This window comes from Eretmochelys imbricata, chromosome 2 (assembly GCF_965152235.1).
Source record: "Eretmochelys imbricata isolate rEreImb1 chromosome 2, rEreImb1.hap1, whole genome shotgun sequence".
Lineage (NCBI taxonomy): Eukaryota > Metazoa > Chordata > Testudines > Cheloniidae > Eretmochelys > Eretmochelys imbricata.
In genome coordinates, this window is record NC_135573.1 from 213,435,143 (window position 1) to 213,455,356 (window position 20,214).

General features: G+C 41.1%; 1 protein-coding gene across 1 annotated transcript; it reads left to right on the forward strand.

The window, feature by feature from the left end:
• The first annotated feature begins 10,249 nt into the window (after positions 1–10,249).
• On the forward strand, positions 10,250–17,226 carry AGR2 (anterior gradient 2, protein disulphide isomerase family member). Its single transcript, XM_077809362.1, has 7 exons — positions 10,250–10,397; positions 10,748–10,811; positions 11,039–11,091; positions 11,615–11,688; positions 12,139–12,202; positions 16,179–16,262; positions 17,177–17,226. Exons 1-7 carry the CDS (start codon positions 10,250–10,252, stop codon positions 17,224–17,226), a joined length of 537 nt encoding a protein of 178 aa, XP_077665488.1.
• The last annotated feature ends 2,988 nt before the right edge of the window (positions 17,227–20,214 follow it).

Sequence of the window (20,214 nt, forward strand, 5' to 3'; positions counted from 1 at the left end):
AGAGGGGTGAAGGGGACAAGAAGTGACAAGTCAGCCAGCTGATCATATGGCAAAAAAGATAGACTCTATTTAAGAGGTAGTGCTTCTCTGTGAGGCTGGCCATCTATTGCCACATGCATGAAGAATGAACTGGAGAGAGAGAAGCAGTAGAGAATGAGAGATTCTGCCTCACCTGAAACAATTACAAGATTTTGGACTCACAGAAGGGGTGACAGGCCTCAGGTAGGTGGGTATGTCTCCGGACTTCTGTTATTTTGCAAAAGTCTGTAACTCTCTCATGGTTTTTTTTAAGAGTAAAGTTTCTGTTAAGAAATCCCTTGGCTAAGCCCGTATTCCTTGCTTTCCTGTCTTGTTGTCCCTGAAGGGGATAAACTGGAACCCCAGAGTGCCCATAGCTGGGTGAGCACCCAGGGAGTGTGTGTAAATGACTAGAGCAGAGGTTCCCTAACTGAGGTCCGCGGACCATCAGTGGTCTGCAAGCTTCATTCAGGTGGTCCACAGATAGTTCCCTCTAAGGTGAATGGCTGGGTGATGGCACACAAGAGAATGAAGGGCCACCCACCTAAATAGTGGAGCCGCGCAGGCATGGCTCCACAAGTTAGGTGTCTGGACCCTGGAGAAGACACACATGTAAGGTGAGGTGGTGGCCTTGGGGGAAATAGGGGGTAGGTGGGAGGGTGCAGTAGGGTGAGAAGAGGGGGTGGGGGAAATTTGGGATGTGCAGAGCTGCAGTGGCCAGAGAATGAGGCGACTTTCCCCAGCTCCAGAGCTGCAGCTTCCAGGGAGAGATGGCCCTCCTTCCCAGTCTCAGCTCTGTGGCTGCTGTGGTGGGGGAGAGACCCCCCACCTTTCCAGCACCAGCTCAGGAGAGAGAGGGCATCATCGCATTTGAAAGGTAAGACTACTGATATTAAAATATGAGGTGTGTGCTTTTATTTGTAGAACAAAAAAACCTTAATTATTATTAAGTTTTTTTTATATAGTGCTTTTATCCAAACTGCTTTACTAATGGTTAGCTAATGGTACAAACAACATTTGGAAAGATCATTAAGTGGTCCACGAAATTTTCAGAAATTTTCAAGAAATTTCAGAAATTTTCAAGTGGTCCGCGAAAAAAAAGTTTGAGAACCACTGGACTAGGGGGCCCTGAGAGACTGAATAATGAATTCTGACAAAACTCTATGGCTCTCCTCATGCTTCTGGACCTCAGCCTCTCTCTGCTGTTATTCTTGTGGTAAAATATTCTAAATATTCTAAAGTCCTTGGGGTAGTGGGGTGGGATGGTTTATTAAACTATATAACAACAGGGAGCTTTAGATATATGATGGAGCAACTCACTGTTTGGTACACAAAATTATTTGAAGCTAGGTCACTCAGCCATTGCTCCCAGCACATACCAGAACACAAAATGGGACATAAATTGTTATATGATATAACCCCATCTTTATCTGAAATGTTACAGGGCTTCCAAACTAGTTGGATGGCAGAACTTCATACTTATATTCCATTCTGTCACTTCATATCAAGTAATGCTGAGTTGCATCATATACGCCCAGTGGGAAACAATTCCTGTCAGAGAAATCAAAACAATAGGGGTTTGGTCTGGTTTTGTAGGAACGGCCTGTGGGTCAGATGCCTGAAAGCATATGGTATTTTAAATCCAATTCGTGTATATCTATCTATCTATCTACATTTGCTGTGTTTAAGAAATGTATATACAGTATATTAGGTGTTGGTTTAGACTGCAGATAATACATGTGAAGTGAAGAACTCCCCCAACTGCAGATGGGAAAGCATTAGACTGACATGAAGTTGGAGGATGATTATTATATTTACTCCTGAGCGCATTCTGCACCAAAAAAATAAAAATTCTGCACACAATATTTTAAAATTCTGCAAGTTTTATTTGTCAAATAAGTGTGGAGACTCCGGCATGGCATTGGGGGGCACAGGCCACTGGCTGCACAGATGTGGGAGATCACTGTGCAGCCCCTCCCGACTCCAGAACACGGACTCAGTGGTGAGGCTGCACCCAACCCTGACACAGCACAAAGACCAGGCCTGCCCCAGAAACACCCCAAGGCCCTGCCCCTCTGTGCCAAGAGCACCAACATAAGAACATAAGACCATAAGAACACCCATACTGGGTCAGACCAAAGGGCCATGTAGCCCAGTACCCTGTCTTCTGACAGTGGCCAATCCGAGGTGCCCTAGAAAGAATGAACAGAACAGGTAATCATCAAGTGGCCCATTCCCAACTTCTGGCAAACAGAGGCTAGGAACACCATCCCTAAAAGCCATTGATGGACCTATCCTCCATGAACTTATCTAGTTCTTTTTTGAATCCATATAGTCTTGGCCTTCACAACATCCTCTGGCAAAGAGTTCCACAGGTTGACTGTGAAGAAATACTTCCTTTTGTTTGGTTTAAATCTGCTGCCTATTAATTTCATTTGGTGACCCCCTAGTTCTTGTGTTATAAGGAGTAAATAACACTTCCTTATTTACTTTCTCCACACCAGTCAGGATTTTATAGACCTCCATCATATCTTCCCTTAGTCATCTCTTTTCCAAGCTCAAAAGTCTGAGTCTTATTAATTACTCCTCATATGGCAGCCATTCCATACCCCTAATAATTTTTGTTGCCCTTTTCTGAACCTTTTCCAATTCCAATATATCTTTTTTGAGATGGAGCAACCACATCTGCATGCAGTATTCAAGATGTGGGCATGCCATGGATTTATATATAATATGATATTTTCGGTCTTATGGTCTATTCCTTTCTTAATGATTCCCAATATTCTGTTTGCTTTTTTGACTGTCGCTGCACACTGAGTGGATGTTTTCAGAGAACTATCCACAATGACTCCAAGATCTCTTTCTTGAGTGGTAACAGCTAATTTAGACCCCAGGTCTGGGCAGGCAGGCTCAGCAAGGCAGGATCCAAGTGTGGAGGGGCTTAGTGTGGGGGAATCCAGGTGTGGGTTGAGAGGGTTCTGTGGGGGGCAATCTGGGTGCAGGCAGCTCAGTGGTGGATCCAGGTTGGGGGTGGATCTGGAAGCACAGGGGTTTGTTGGGGGGTTCTGGCTGCAATGGTAATGGGACTCTGCAGGGGGGGTCCAGGTGAAGGTGGTTGGGGCTCAGCAGCGGGAGGATCTGGGTATGTGGGGGATAGAGCTTGGCAGAGGGGTTTGGATGTGGAGGGCTCAGTGGGGGGGGGAGGTCCAGATGCTGGAGGAGTGGGGCTCAGTAGGGTGGAGATCCAGGTGCAGCTGGTTGGGGCTCAGTAGCGTGAGTACCTGGGTGTGGGTGGCTGATCAGGGTGGTCCAGGTACAGGGGGAGTAGGGTTCATCGGGGGGGGAGTCTGGGTGCAGGGGGTAAGGCTCGGTGGGTGGGTCTGGCTATGAAGGGGTCTGGATGCACCGGGGTTGGGTGGATGGGGGAGCAGCTCCCTGTACAGTGACTCCCTCCCTCTGCAGCTGAGGAGCGATCAGTTCAAGAAGCATGTGGGGGTATGTTTGACATGGCCCCAGATGCTGTGCAGGGAAAGAGGAAACCCTGTCCTCCCCAGCCCAGTCGGGACTAGCAGCTAAGCCTGGTGCAAGGTAGGAGACACCAGCTGGGTCTTCCCCAGTCCCGCCTTCTGCCCCACAGTGACTTACCTTTCTGCTAGCTGCCCTGGGCACCCAAAACATACTGGTAGGGAGGATTGCCTGACCACTCTTTTGTAGCTTCTCTTTGCTTCCCTGTCAGAAAGTCATTTTTCTGCGGGGAAGCAAACAAATTTCCGGGTGACATAAATTCTGTGCATGTGCAGTGGCACAGAATTCCCCCAGGAGTATATATTATTAATATTTAAGACAGAGGGTCAGATCCTCAGCTGGTGTAAATCAGAGCAGGGCCAATTAAAGTCAGTGGGTATTGGGGTCACTCAGCACCTCACACTGTCCGGCCCTAATTCCATTTAGTTAATCTCAAAATCTGCTTTACTATTCTGGCAGCACTGTTGTTGTGGGCTCTGAAATTTGGCAGTTTCTGGGTCTGAGCTCAATTCATTTATAATCTACATGTAGTATTTTGTTTTATTCCTCCCGTTTAGTTGTGCTACTTATTGTAAAGTATCTCACAGATCTAGAGCTCACCAACCTTAGGAGCATATAATGAATCTGTTCTTAGGGGGAAAAGGGCCTGAATCTATAAGTTCACTTCTAAATGCATTTTCTATTCTGCACCCAAAGTCCATGGAAAAAATAAAAACTCTCTGTAAGAACCACTAAGAAAAGGATAGTAGCCCCATTTTATCTGAGCTCTTAAATAAAATTGTTTAGCAGACTTACAAGAAAAAAACATTCAAAAATACAAGGATTGCTGTTTAACAATATGAAATAACGGAGTGTCAAGCCCTTCACAAACAATGGAAGTCAAAGGAATAATCAAGTGATCGGTTATTGTACCTGAAACAGTTAAATATTAACTCTCATAGAGTGTAACAAGCTCTTTAAGGTGAATAAAGGAAAGCCATCTAGACCAGTGATATGCTGTCCCAGTTTTTCATGAAACAATTCCTGCAGGACAAGGAACATAATCACTGAGGTGGAGAATGAGGTCTGAGATAAGCAATCTGGAGTGTATAACACAATTCACACTGTTGGCTCCAGTTTTAGAGCCTAAAGGCTGGAGCTCCATAGGAAGGGTGCACTGGAACTCCCCTCTCCCTTCATTAGTAAGGAACAAGACAGGCTCAGGGAACTTTCCAGGTAGCCTCTCTTTGAGATGCCAGGAAGTAAGGTTGCTAGGAAATGTGGTCTCTCCTGGCAGCCATATTTGTATTTGTAGACTGCAGCAATGTCTGCTGGGAAATAAATGTGGGAATTAAAATATTGCCTATGTTACTAAAGGCTGCTGGGTACAGTTTAGGGAAGAGATTTAGCAAACACACATTGAACTAATATTTGGAAAGTCTAGATACTGACTGACATAAGGCAAAGATTTCCGAAAAGGATGCCTAAAATTAGGCTCCTAGAGCCACATTTAGGCATCTGAAGAAGTGACCTGATTTTCAAATGTACTGAGCACCCAGTGGCTCCCACTGGCTTCAGGAGCCTAAATGTGGATTTAGGAGCCTAATTTTAGACACTCATTTCTGAATATCTTGGCTTAGAGGAGATTTAATTTAGACAGATGCTAGAGTAGCCATCTGTAAGAAGGGTTTTTTCAGGTATGTTGGCAACAAGAAGAAAGCCAAGGAAAGTGTGGGCCCCTTACTGAATGAGGGAGGCAACCTAGTGACAGAGGATGTGGAAAAAGCTAATGTACTCAATGCTTTTTTTGCCTCTGTTTTCACTAACAAGGTCAGCTCCCAGACTGCTGCGCTGGGCATCACAAAATGGGGAAGAGATGGCCAGCCCTCTGTGGAGATAGAGGTGGTTTGGGACTATTTAGAAAAGCTGGACGTGCACAAGTCCATGGGGCCAGACGAGTTGCATCTGAGAGTGCTGAAGGAATTGGCGGCTGTGATTGCAGAGCCATTGGCCATTATCTTTGAAAACTCGTGGCGAACCGGGGAAGTCCCGGATGACTGGAAAAAGGCTAATGTAGTGCTAATCTTTAAAAAAGGGAAGAAGGAGGATCCTGGGAACTACAGACCAGTCAGCCTCACCTCAGTCCCTGGAAAAATCATGGAGCAGGTCCTCAAAGAATCAATCCTGATGCACTTGCATGAGAGGAAAGTGATCAGGAACAGCCAGCATGGATTCACCAAGGGAAGGTCATGCCTGACTAATCTAATCGCCTTTTATGATGAGATTACTGGTTCTGTGGATGAAGGGAAAGCAGTGGATGTATTGTTTCTTGACTTTAGCAAAGCTTTTGACACGGTCTCCCACAGTATTCTTGTCAGCAAGTTAAGGAAGTATGGGCTGGATGAATGCACTATAAGGTGGGTAGAAAGCTGGCTAGATTGTCGGGCTCAACGGGTAGTGATCAATGGCTCCATGTCTAGTTGGCAGCCGGTATCAAGTGGAGTGCCCCAAGGGTTGGTCCTGGGGCCAGTTTTGTTCAATATCTTCATAAATGATCTGGAGGATGGTGTGGATTGCACTCTCAGCAAATTTGCGGATGATACTAAACTGGGAGGAGTGGTAGATACGCTGGAGGGGAGGGATAGGATACAGAAGGACCTAGACAAATTGGAGGATTGGGCCAAAAGAAATCTGATGAGGTTCAATAAGGATAAGTGCAGGGTCCTGCACTTAGGATGGAAGAATCCAATGCACCGCTACAGACTAGGGACCGAATGGCTAGGCAGCAGTTCTGCAGAAAAGGACCTAGGGGTGACAGTGGACGAGAAGCTGGATATGAGTCAGCAGTGTGCCCTTGTTGCCAAGAAGGCCAATGGCATTTTGGGATGTATAAGTAGGGGCATAGCGAGCAGATCGAGGGACGTGATCGTTCCCCTCTATTCGACATTGGTGAGGCCTCATCTGGAGTACTGTGTCCAGTTTTGGGCCCCACACTACAAGAAGGATGTGGATAAATTGGAGAGAGTCCAGCGAAGGGCAACAAAAATGATTAGGGGTCTAGAACACATGACTTATGAGGAGAGGCTGAGGGAGCTGGGATTGTTTAGTCTGCAGAAGAGAAGAATGAGGGGGGATTTGATAGCTGCTTTCAACTACCTGAAAGGGGGTTCCAACGAGGATGACTCTAGACTGTTCTCAATGGTAGCAGATGACAGAACGAGGAGTAATGGTCTCAAGTTGCAGTGGGGGAGGTTTAGATTGGATATTAGGAAAAACTTTTTCACTAAGAGGGTGGTGAAACACTGGAATGCGTTACCTAGGGAGGTGGTAGAATCTCCTTCCTTAGAGGTTTTTAAGGTCAGGCTTGACAAAGCCCTGGCTGGGATGATTTAACTGGGAATTGGTCCTGCTTCGAGCAGGGGGTTGGACTAGATGACCTTCAGGGGTCCCTTCCAACCCTGATATTCTATGATTCTATGATTCTATGATCCTATGGGAGAAGCACAGGAGCAAAGCCCTCTCAGATAAAACACTCATTATATTACTACTTTCTGTCTCTCATTGCATTTACTTATAATCAGTCTGAGCGTAAAGTTAACATAAAATACTTTGATATGAGTAAAAAATCTTGACCTCCTTGAATGCTTAGATTTCTTGTTTATCACACATCCAACATCCTGTTCATAAAATTACATTACTAATCAAAGTGCTGAACTACATTAATAAGAAATGTAATAATGACAGTCAAATGAGATCATCATCTTGTCTGTGCTCAGCATTTTCCTAGTTACCTTTTACAAAATGTTGGGAAAGCTAAAAATAAAAAGTGATGTATTAGGGTAAAGCAGTATTTCCTCTTAAATACAGTCTGTCTAAATACATTTGGAAATTGCTTTTCACTAGCAGATACATGAAATCATAGTGAATTTGACATTTAGATCTGACGGGTTTCATTTCCCTATCTGGATAGTTCTAAACTTTCCCTACCAGAGATGGCCATTATTCTGGGTTCCTTAAAATACATCTGAAAAGCAAAATGCACTAAGGGGACCTCAAATAGCATGTACTGTAGTTTCAAAATATGTTGCACAGATAAGGAACACAATGTATTTTGCCCTGCAAATAATTCAGAGCAAACAGCATGGTGGCTGTCTTGCAGGCAAATGGTTCTATACTTTTCCTAAATGTTGCACTGTATTGCACATATATCAAATATAAAATAATGGATGTTTATGGCATAATTAAAATAAATATAGAATTACTTTGTTATGTAGGACATGAATCAGAGCTATATTTAAAATATCAGATTTTAAACTGTTTTTGTTTTTAAGGTTCCCAAATAATGCGATGGTTTACAGAGTCTGTGTAGCTGCCCACTAGAATAAGTTTCATTGTAAATGTTCCTATTTGATTTAGGTTTAAAAAAACAAAAAACAAAAATCAATGCTCTGCCTTACAGTATAGCATGCACAGTAAATGATCTCTTAATTACCACAGTGATGGAAACCTAGAGTTCTGAATCATCATTTTGACTTTCTCAAAGGAATAAAAGAACCCTGATGCAGGCTAAAACTTCCATCCAATCATGCAAAGACAAATCAGCCTTCAGGCAAATCAGGAATCTTGATTTAAGCTTACCTGGACTTGGCTGTTTGCCATATTTTAAAATAACTTTTAAAACTCACCCAAAAAGCCATATAAGTGTCTCTGTATTAAAATGTATTTTGCATGGGGTAATTGGTATGAAAGGGTGAAATTATTTGATTCAAAAATTAACCCTGAATGTAATTTTCTTTGAAAAAATAGAAAGGTTAGCTCATAGGGTATAGTATTCAAATACCTAGCTTGTGGGTGGAGTTGAGGTGTGCCAAGGTGCATAAATAGGGATCACTGAGACTTTGCAGTTCACACTGAAACTTGGAACACTTGCCCAGCTCCTCCAACAAGTGGGAGGGTAAACAAGGTAAGGCTATGAGCTCTTGCTTAGAAATGCACCTGTTAGAATCCAGTGAGCTTTGGACTCAGGTTACTTATTACTGTGGCAGGTGAGCAATGGAAAGGGAAGAAAGAGGCAACTTAAAGTGTATAGCTTGCCATAAATGGGACAGGTGGAATAATACTGTCTCTTCAATTAAAAGAACCAGAAACTTTATTTTCCTCTTGGAGCTTACCATGGCAACATCTAGCTTTGTACAGATGATGCTTTAAGGAGTAGGTTTAATGCTGGTTGGTCATTGCTTTCAATTTTGAATCAGCCAGCAAGCTGAGATTTGTTTGCTCTTTGATTTCCTGTTCAACCAGACCCCCCCCCTCCCCTGCCCCCTTTTTTTTTTTAAAGCAATATTTCCTACATAATGATCTAACTAAACTGTCTCTGGAGTCTGCTCTGAATATCCACTGGGCTTCCTAATGAAAATTTACTAGATTTCTTCCCCTCTAAGGAGACTTTTTTTTTTCTAATATAAACATTAACCTATTTCCAAAAAAACGTTTCTTGTGCTTTTGCTGTGCTGTTGAAGCCATGACTGAGCAGAGAGCCAGGGTCTGTTGGGCATTGGAGCAGCAAAGGGTGATCTCCAGGCATTCTAACTCCTGTTAACAAGTCCCCTCATGTGGTTTTCCCCCAAAGTCCTGGAAAGAGGCAGCCTTACCACGCTTTCACTTTTGCAGCCTGCATTTAAAATATTCCTACTGAAGCTCATGCATCCATTTTGTTTTTCCTGTGTATGTTCTGGAATACCTATCTGTTTATCTTAAGTTTTCTGTACCCCCCCCCCATGCTATCCTAGCAGTCAGATGAGAATTTACAGAGCAAATTTGAATCTCACAGAGTAAAAGTACTAAGTTTATTCCTTGGTAGAATTATCTTATTTAAAAGATCAAGGAACTTCTGATCAAACTTTCCAGGCTTCATCCTCACTCCCTGAGTCAGGCTGGGGAAGAGATTTCAGCAGTAAAGCATCCCTTAAACTGATAAGTTGCATTTTGAAACAAATCCTCTGTTCTAATCTGTGTTCAAACCCTGGCTCTGCCACTCTGAGATCCATGAGGTAAGTAAGTTTGCCCCTCTGTACCCCAGTTTCTCTGTCTGAAAAATGGAGTAAGCATTCCTAAATTGACAACCCTCACAAGGATGTTGGGAGATACCTTGTCTCTCTCGTTTATAAAACATTCATTACCACAGTGATTAGGTAAGTGAGGTAATATCTTTTATTGGATCAACTTCTGTTATAAATGTTTTATAATGTCTAAGACAGTTATTCATATTTGCAAGTGCCTTTAGAACATTAAATAATCGTACTATAGATGTTATCTAATTGTTTAAACTCACTTGTCTTATTGAGTGAATTCAATGTATGTAAAGCCACCATCAAGAAAAACAGAAAGAACTAGCATCAGAGTGTATCTAGGATGACTGCATTGAGATGGGACAGGCATATTTTAAAGTGGCAACAAGTAACTTTCAAAGATTTTGGGAGATGATAGATTGGTTTATTAATAACTTGTTCGCTAAAGAAACTTTACTACTTATTCATTACATCCTTGAAAATGCAAACTAGCAAGAGTGGTTAATTCTAGCAGTGACTCAGCCCAGCTTCACATTTGTGACTTTGCCATTTATACACGGAAGGCTCATGTACTGTATGATCCTGCTGAGCAATTTTCTGGTTGGCATTCTGAGAAACTGCCCGAATTCTAAGGGTTTGTTGTCTTTTCAGCACTAGCCATGGAGAAGAGTTGTATATCTGTGTTCCTGCTGCTTGTTGCTGTCTCTTATGCCCTGGCTAAAGACTTCACATCTAAGAACGATGGCAAAAGGGATACAAAAGAAGTAAAAGAGACCAAACCAAGACTGCCTCAAACTCTATCCAGAGGTAAAAACTTGGTTCATTCTCCCAATTCTAGCTCCAAGAAAGTCCTTCACCCCTCAATCTGCTACCTTTAAATCCTATTACAGTTTTAAATAGCTGTCTGGCCCACAGTCCCTCTCCTTTCACCTGCCTAAATATTTACAAATATTTTTTCTCTGGCCTCTAAAAATACCCTTCCAGTACTTTTTTCCCCCAGAAGAGATTTCATCGTCACTCAATTACAATACCTGTTTTGGAAGCATATTCTCTCAAAGTACTTCTTAGTATCCTTTATTTCATATTTCAAGCCTAGTTATAATCTTCTCATTGCCAACAACTCTTAAAGGTAATTGCTGTATGTCATTTTTCTTTAGGGTGGGGTGATAACCTTGTCTGGATTCAGACCTATGAAGAAGCCTTGTTCAGAGCCAAGACCGGGTAAAACAACACTTTTTTTCTATTCTTGCCACAGGTTTCAATGGCGCCATCTAGTGTTATCTGATTTACCTGACTCCTCTGGCGTTAGGGAAAGAATTCTGACAACCATTAGAAATCTGTGTATTCATTAATTGTCCTTCACAGTCTGAGATGATCTCCCTCATCAGCACTGGCTTTAAGGTTGTCAATAAGGAAAGTCTAAAATGAGGTATCTTCTTCCATTTCAGCAACAAGCCCATAATGATCATCCACCATTTAGAGGACTGCCCACACAGTCAAGGTAACATAGCTTTGAACATAATGTCACCTTATTTTCTACCTTATAAACTCAAATAGTGCTAAAATACAACCTTGCTCTCTACTTCAGTGAAATACTCCACTCACTTCAGTAGAGTTCTCTGTGGGCATTAAGGTCCATCTGAAGGATCAGGGCCTGACACGCAAACGAGACCTCTTGGAGTTGGACTGAAAGGCAGAACTAAAATAATGTGGTGGGTTTGGATAACATTAAAATCCAAATCTTCCTGAAATTTGAAGGGGGGAGGGGAACAGATTTATGCCATTTCTATCTTTGTTACTTCAGCTCTGTTCCAGATATCGCACGCACACAGGCTTAAAACTCTCCATTTTAATTCTTTCAGTTGGACATTCTAAAATCTCCTAACTTTAGAGAGTCCACCAATCATATCTGAATCTTTTCCTATATCATTTCTTGGCAAATGTATGCGATTTTACCCTCTCTTTCCTCCAGTTTGTATTTTATTTATTATTTGTAACAATTGTTTGACATTTATTAATTGTAGCATTGAAGAAAGTATTTGCTGAACACAAAGAAATACAGAAAATGGCTGAAAAGTTTGTTCTTCTGAATCTTGTTGTAAGTTTTTTCCAGTTACATTTTATCAAAACTTAAAATTTCAACTAGCTCTACTCGTGACAGTGATTGGAAGCAGTAAACATATATCTTTAATTATGGTTCTTTGACTAAGGCAAATATTGTGTATCAGTTTAATCACATATGACTAGAACTGTCTGGTGCTACAACAGGGATAGATTTAACAGAAGTATATTCTATAGCTATTACAAGAAGATGTACACAACAGTAAAAGATATTTATTTTAAATAAATAAAAACACTGTTAAATGTGACCTCTGCAGTTTTACTGGGTTCTTTGGTTAGTGTATTTCTTAAGCTTTAAAACTTCAGACTACATGTTAAGTTTGACAGCCAAGAAATTATCAAGTAGAAAGAAAATGTTCTGTTGGTGCTTTTTATACAACATGATCTGCAGCAATCTTGACTTAGAACCTTATCACTTTTCTTCCAGTATGAAACAACTGACAAAAATCTTTCACCTGATGGGCAGTATGTCCCTAGAGTTCTGTTTATAGGTGAGTACTGCTGGTTTTAATGACACAGCCCCCAAGGATGATATCCATTTTGAAGCTATAGATGCTGGGTCCCCCAATGTGATACAAACAGGGAACCCTTCACATTGTTAACAGGGGTTAATACCAAGGTATGAATAGAACCTTTAGTTTTGTTTTGCTGGAACGAATGTGACAAAACAAAACTGGAATGAGGTAGTAGTGTATGGGTCTTATGTGGGGGGGGGGGAAGGCTTATTAGTAATTAAGAAGAAATATATTTTAATAATAATTTGTGATGAGTGTTCTAAAATAGAGATGAGTACACCAATGAGTGCTTGAGTGAATACCTGACTCCTCCTCTATGAATGAGGAAAAGGCAAGCTAATCTTAACTCACTACTTGTCTGCGTGTCACCTGAGGCATGTTTTTTCATATAAGTGTTGTTTTATGTGTTCTTCCTTTTGTTTTGTCCCAAAGATGAAATGGGCCCCTGGCTGGGCTCTGCCTTCAGATTTTCAGTCTTGCCAACTATGGGTGAGGTCGAAGCTCTATCAAGACATTTGGAGCTTGGCCATTGACTTCTGTAGCACCAGGATTTTATCCTACAGGTCTCTGTTTAAAGCAGCCTGGTACAGTGTCTAGGGCAGCTATTGATGCTCAGAACAGATGTAGAGATGGTTGACCCCCTTCTTACTTCTCAAAGCTATTTCTGAACACAAATAACCAATGAACTGTTTTCTCTTTGAAATAAAATCTTGAGATTATAAAAGCAGTTATGGTCCAATATCCTTAAAGGGCCAGACTTGCAAAGCTAGATGTACTGAACTGTGTGCCTAATTAATATGCACTAGTACCTGACATGCACATACCACTGAATATTTAGGTGTATAACTGGCCACATCCACACATCAAGCAATGGTGCAAGCACTGCTCATGCATAGCTTTGAAAATCTATATTGTTAGATGTATAGCTCATAATCTAAAAAGCATCATTTAATACTATGGCTGTCTTTCACTCATACTACAAAAAGTAATCTCACACTTTTTTTTTTTCTAAACTCAGAACACATAGTTTTTTTAAACCCAAAACACCCCTGTAATGGGCAAGAAACAAACTGTCAGGAGGATGATAAGTGTGAGAGAGAACTTCTAGAGGTTTCTCTTATGGAGTTTTCATCAGATAACACCAATACATAGGGGTGAGTCTGCCTTCTCCCCTCATAAAATGAAGAGGGCATTTGGCTCCAGAAAAGAGATTTCAGGTAGCCACAAGAGGTCCCATGTCTCCATGCTGACTCTAGGACTCTCTGCCCTCTCTCTGGCTCCCTGACAGCATGATTCCAGTGGGTCTGTGCTGTCGGGGACTCCTCTGTCCACTGCTGCCCCTGGAACCACTAACCTGAAAGGTATGGTAGGGAAGGAAAATCCCAGGGAAGATTTCCTGGTACAAAGGTATCTCCATTTGGGAGTTAGTAGAGCCTTAAATGACACTAATTTTAGACAAATTCTTTATGGGGCTGGCAGAGGATACTGTAAGTGGCTCTTTCTCACAGCCATCTCCCTCCCTCCCTAACCTCAAAAGGGCCTTTGCAGGTTCTAGGTTGGGCTTGTATGTGGATCATGTTGAGACAGTTTATTTCTTTCTGTTGACCAAACTACGGGGGCTAAAGGACCATGTGTCTCTTCATAACAATTAATATTTGTAACAATGCACATCAGGGTAATTCAAGTATCATGTAATGAAGTGGGATGTAAATTGGGCAACTGCACTATTCAGAACTGAATTTCCCCAATAGTGTTTCAGAAACACTGGGGTTTTGTTCACACCATTTAGAAAACATGAAGTATCAGCTGTTGGAACAACATACTCCATCTTCATATACATACATATGCATCAAGTAAAGGTATAGACTATTTAAGATTATAAGAACAGCCATACTGGGTCAGATCAATGGTCCATTTAGCCCAGTATCCTGTCATCCAGCAGTGGCTGGTGCCAGATGCTTTAAAGGGAATGAACAGAACAGTGTCATTTATCCATTCTCTGTCGTCCTGTCAGAGGTTCAGGGACATCCAGAAAATGGGGATGCATCCCTGACCATCTTGGCTAATAGCCATTAACTTATCTAATTCTTGTTTGAACCCAGTTATACTTTTGACCTTCTCAACATCCCCTGGCAAAAAGTTCCACCGGTTGACTATGTATTGTGTGAAGAAGTACTTCCTTATGTATGTTTTAATTGCTGCTGCCTATTTATTTTAATTGGGTACCCCTGGTTCTTGTGTTATGTGAAGGAGCAAATAACACTTTTTCTCCACACCATTCATGATTTTATAGACCTCTATCATATCCCCCCTTAGTCATCTCTTTTCCAAGGTGAAGAGTCCATCTTTTTAATCTCTACTCAGATGGAAGTTTTTCTATACCCCTAATCATTTTTGTTGCCCTTCTCTGTACTTTTTCCAATTCTAATATATATACTTTTGCAATGAGGGACCAAAACTGCACACAGTATTCAAGGTGTGAGCGTACCATGGATTTATACAGTGGAATTATATTTTCTGTCCTATCTACCCCTTTCCTAATAGTGTCTACATTAACTTTTTTTTTGATTTGCCACTGCACATTAAGCAGATGTTTCCACAGAACTGTCCATGATGACACCAAGATCTTTCTTGAGTGGTAACACTAATTGAGACCCCCATCAATTTCTATATATAGTTGTATGTTTTCCAATGAGCATTACTTTGCACTTACTGAATTTCTTGTGCCATTTTATTGCCCAGTCACCCAATTTTTATGACATCCCTGTGTAATTCTTAGTAGTGAGCGCTGGACTCCGTCTTGAGAAATTTTGTATCATCAGCAAACTTTGCCACCTCACTATTTTAACCCTTTTTCCAGATCACTTATGAATACGTTGAACAGCACAAGTCCCGGTACAGATCCTTGGGGGACCCCACTATTTACCTCTCTCCACTGTCAAAACTCATCATTTATTCCTATCCTGTGTTTACTATCTTTTAACCAGTTACTGATCCATGAGAGGACCTTTCCTCTTATCCCATAGCTACCTATATTTACTTAAGGTCCTTTGAAGGACCTTGTAAAAGGCTTTCTGAAAGTCCAAGTACACTATATCCACTGGATCACCCTTATTAACATGTTTGAACCTCCTCTCAAAGAATTCTAATAAATTGGTGGGGCATGATTTTCCTTTACAAAAGTCATAGAAGATTAGGGTTGGAAGAGACCTGAGGAGGTCAACTCATCCAACCCCCTGCTCAAAGCAGGACCAACACCAACTAAATCATCCCCAACATACTGATACTTCTGTTCTTTACTGTAGTTTCAACCAATTTGCCTGGTACAAGCCAGTAAGCCTAACTTTAGTAATTGTCTGGATCACCTCTGTAACTATTTGTTTTGTTTTTTGAATTGGCACTACATTAGCTGTGTGCCAGTCAACTGGTGCAGAGGCTGATTTAAATGATAGTTTACATACCACAGTTAGTAGTTTTGCATTGTCATATTGGAGTTCCTTCAGGATTCTTGGGTGAATACCATCTGGTCCTGATGACATTACTGTTTAACTTATCAATTTGTTCCAAAAGCTCCTCTATGGAGACCTCAATCTGGGACAGTTCCTCAGCTCTGTCACCTAAAAATAATGGCTCTCATGTAGAAATATCCCTCACTTCCTCTGTAGTGAAGTCCAATGCCAAGTATTCATTTAGCTTCTCTGTAATGGCCTTATCTTCCTTGAGTGCTCTGTTAGCACCTCAATAGTGCAGTGGCTCCATTGATTGATTGGCAGACTTCCTGCTTCTGATGTACTCGAAAGAGAAAACAAAATTTGCTGTTTAATTTTTGTCTTTTCTCGTTGTTCTTCACATTTGTTTTCTGACCTGCTTAGCTATACTTTGTATATATTAAATATTGTAGACTATTTAAAATTAATAATTTCTTCCACTACTTTTCCTTACCTCTTTCCAGATCCCTCCCTGACAGTTAGAGCAGATATTACCGGAAGATACTCAAACCGTCTCTATGCATATGAGCCTTCAGATATTTCATTGTGTAAGTATTCTATTTCCTAACAGAAGCTTGCACGTACATTTAGAACAGATGATGTCTTCTCAAAAAGCAGTGAGAAATGCTAGGCCTGTTTTGCTTAATATTGGTTGAAACATGATTAAATTGCCAGACCTAATTACATTCTTCATGACCTCTTGCTTCTTTAGAGTCCAACTCTGACACCCTTACACTCAGTTGTGCCTTACTGTATGAGTAACTGCAAGGGAAATCTATAGGATTGTTTACAGTATAAAGGTGCCAGAATCAGGCTCATAAAAACTAAAGCTCGTTTTTTGATAGTTTATATATAAAATGGGTCAAGACAGCAGCTTTGACAACAAGAAATTAAATGTAAAGGGACGTTAAACTAAAATTCTTTTCACATCATTGATCCTGAGAGACCAGCAGTATGGTTCTAGGGCATTAAAATCCACCGGTTTGGAAGGAAGATAATGCATTTTTGTAAGAAGTTGCGTAATTCATTGGCACTCACTTTGCATGATAGGTGGAACACTGGTGCTCTAAGAGCCTTTGGGGGCAACAGGATAAGAATCCTATTAAAATAACAGGAGTTATTAGTACCTTGCAGTAGAAAATGAACCGTGTGTGAGATCCCTCACAGTTCCAGAGCAATTAAATTGTGTGGAATGACTGGACTCCCCTGCTTCCCCCCCCCCCCCCCCTTTGGAAAGTATATTAGTAGGGTAGCTTCTGCAGAAACTGTAACTTAAAACATGGTCAGGACTGTTTCCAAGTCTTGGACGAGACTGTAAAATGTATGATGGATGAAGAGTTAGTACAATAAGGGAGCTTGTGACAAAAGGTCTCCTTTAGTAGTAACAACACTTTCCCTAAAGTAATTTGTCACTGGCAGTATAACTGCACAAATCTAACAGTTCTCAATGTTTCATTTCTAGTGTATTCAAATATGCAGAAAGCTCTGAAACTGCTGAAGACTGAATTATAAGGCAGGGAAAAACCCATATACAGCCAAGATGTCTGATCTTCCCTCTCTGCTCTATTCACTGGCATCAGTGAAGACTTTTTAGGTTGATTTTAGAAATGCATAGTACTGGTTTATATGCATAACTAACTGGTTTTTTGTTAACACTTTTTTGTACTGGATGGGATTTTAAGTACTGGTTGCTTTTTAAAAAAAGCATACAGTGTTCTGTATGCTTCAACTGTAAAGCATGATTTTTTTTAAAAAATAAATACATTTTAAGATTTCTACAGCGTATGTTGTCTTATTTTATGGGGCCTTACTCAACAATGTATTCAAATAGTCATCCAACATTAACAAAAGAAGGCTACTTCGTTATAAGAGGCTGCAAAAGAGGTTATAGCTTCCCCACTGTAACATCCAAATACTAAAACAGATTATGACTTGAAAGCCAGGGAGGCTTCTTCATCTCTACAGTTTTAACAGCCATCTAAGGTTCCTACACTCAAAAGGAGCCTGAGGAATATTTCCTCGCTTAAACATTAATTTTCTTTTTAAAACATTTTTTTAAGTGTACTGCAAGGATAGGAAAGAACAGCAGCTTGCAATACTGATTTGACCACCTCTCTCAAATTCTAAGGAAGTTATAGTAAAATGTCTAAGATAGTAAGAGAAACAGTTGCTTGATATTATTTGCAATAGCTTCATAGTACATTTAGTTCATAATACTAACCCAGAAGTTATTTCCAGATCTATTACTTAAAATTAAAAAGTATAAGAAATTGTACTTAATGCTGAACTTGAAAATTATTTACCTGTCTTCAGAAATTTTATATTGACTCTTTTTACATGTTTAGTAAGAGGAACACAAGTCTGTAACACTTGGGGCCTCTGCCAGTACAACTATGAATTCTAGTTGTTATAAAAAATCTTGTTTCATGGAACCCCTGTATGTATCCATCATTGCCGACAAGATTTCAAGTGTATATCTCCCAGACTATGTACAACAGAGACATGTTACTCTTAACGACTGTACTTTGACCAAACAATAAGTATGCTAAGGGTATTGCTTGGAGCTGGGAGATGCCATCTCCTTCAGCTTCCCATAGGGGGCTGGTATTTGGGGAGTGGAAAATTACCAGCAGGAGAACAAAGGAAGCAGGTGCTATTGGAGGAACATATGCAACTAGAGGGATTCACTGGGACAGGAAACTTTGGGTAGGAGAGAGGAAGGGCACTGATCAGCCAAAGTCTGAGGTTTCAGAAGACAAGTCATGCACTGCAGCAAACTGACCCTGAATAGCCACAGAGACCTCTGACTCCAGCCCAAAGAATGTGCTGGAATGTTGAGGAAACCAAGGCAGGGAAAAGTATGTAAGTTTTTTTTTGTTTGTTTTGTAAATGGACATGTATTTCTCATACAATTAAGTAAAGAGCAATAGTGGTTTAGAATCCTATGCAAAGTCTGTGCTGCTACACCTCTCATGTGCCTTTCAAGAGCTTAACTGGAGGACCCACCACACCCAGAGTTCTGGGAGAATGTATAGTTAAGCTACAGGGGAGGGAGACTGAGGGGTCAGTAGTGAACAAAGGGACTAGATATTGGACTGCAAGGTCTCAGGAGGTAGTTCTAGATAGATATCTGCACTGCAGTGAGAGCCAAGAAGCTCCAAGAAGGGCAGTGTGTGGACTCTGTCAGACTATAGGAAGCATGAAGCACATGGGAGCCAATTGTTAAATCCCCTCACAGCAGTCTAGTGACTGGCCTGAGAGGGCACACCCCTGGAACTGTGGCAGCACCTGCACAAGCCCTGAAAGCAAAATATCCAGTGACAATACCCGAGTCCCATACTTCTGACATGGGCAGTACCACAGTATCTACCATATTACTCTTGACTCTACAACAGAAAACCTTAACTCCCACCTCAGCAACACAGCAGCTGTGCACCAGTGAGCTGTAGGATACATTTTCCTATAGGAAGTGTGAGTGATGACTTTGTACACACTGAAGGGGTCTGAGATTTTAGTTATAGGGGAGGAAGAGATGCATAACTGATATGGGCAGGTGGAGCCATGTTAAGGTGATTCCAGAGCTGGCCAGCTTTTGTTTTTAGGGGAACACAAACTCCCACCCCCCCCTTAAAGCAACCATAACAGTTTCTTTGCACATTTGACTTTGTTCTTAGTGGTTAAAAGCTTTATGACCAAAGAAGGAACCTGATTTACAAGGAACTCAATGCTCCAAGTTGGATGCAGTCTAGAGCTGATATGCTGCTGATCTTATCTACAGAAGGGCAAATAGGACCACAAAAGAATCCCTACTCACTTAACCATCTCAGGTAATAGATACTGCTTCCAAATATCTTTCTAAAACTCACAGCAGGAGGTACTACTGCTGAAAGCTTGCAAGTAGATCTGAGGGTGGGTGGCACTACTTCAGGACACTATTGGTCCCAACTGCTGTAAATGGACAGTTGAGACACAGTAGACAAGAGCTGCAGAAATTACAGAACCTGAACCACCCAAAAAAAAAAAAAATCAATCTTCTGCTGTTGGCATCTGACTGAGATGATGAAAATTAACATGCATCAGTCTGCATTGCTCTGGATTGTTATTGAGCAGAACCCATTTGTCAGCATGGACACACATCCTCTGGAATGGTGGCTGAAGCATGAAGGGACATTTGACTCTTTAGCACATCTGGCACATAATCTACCACAGTGCCATCCAAATGCCTGTTCTCACTTTCAGGTGACATTGTAAACAAGAAGCCAGCAGCATTATCTCCTGCATATGTAAACAAAGTTGGCTGAATAAAATGTAGGACAGAGTGGACTTGTAGGTGCTAAAGTTTTACATTGTTTTATTTTTGAATGCAGTTTTTTTGGTAAATAATTCTACATTTGTAAATTCAACTTTTGTGATAAAGAGATTGCACTACATTACTTGTATTAGGTGAACTGAAATACTAATTTTTTTTATAGTGCAAATATTTGTAATCCAATATAAATA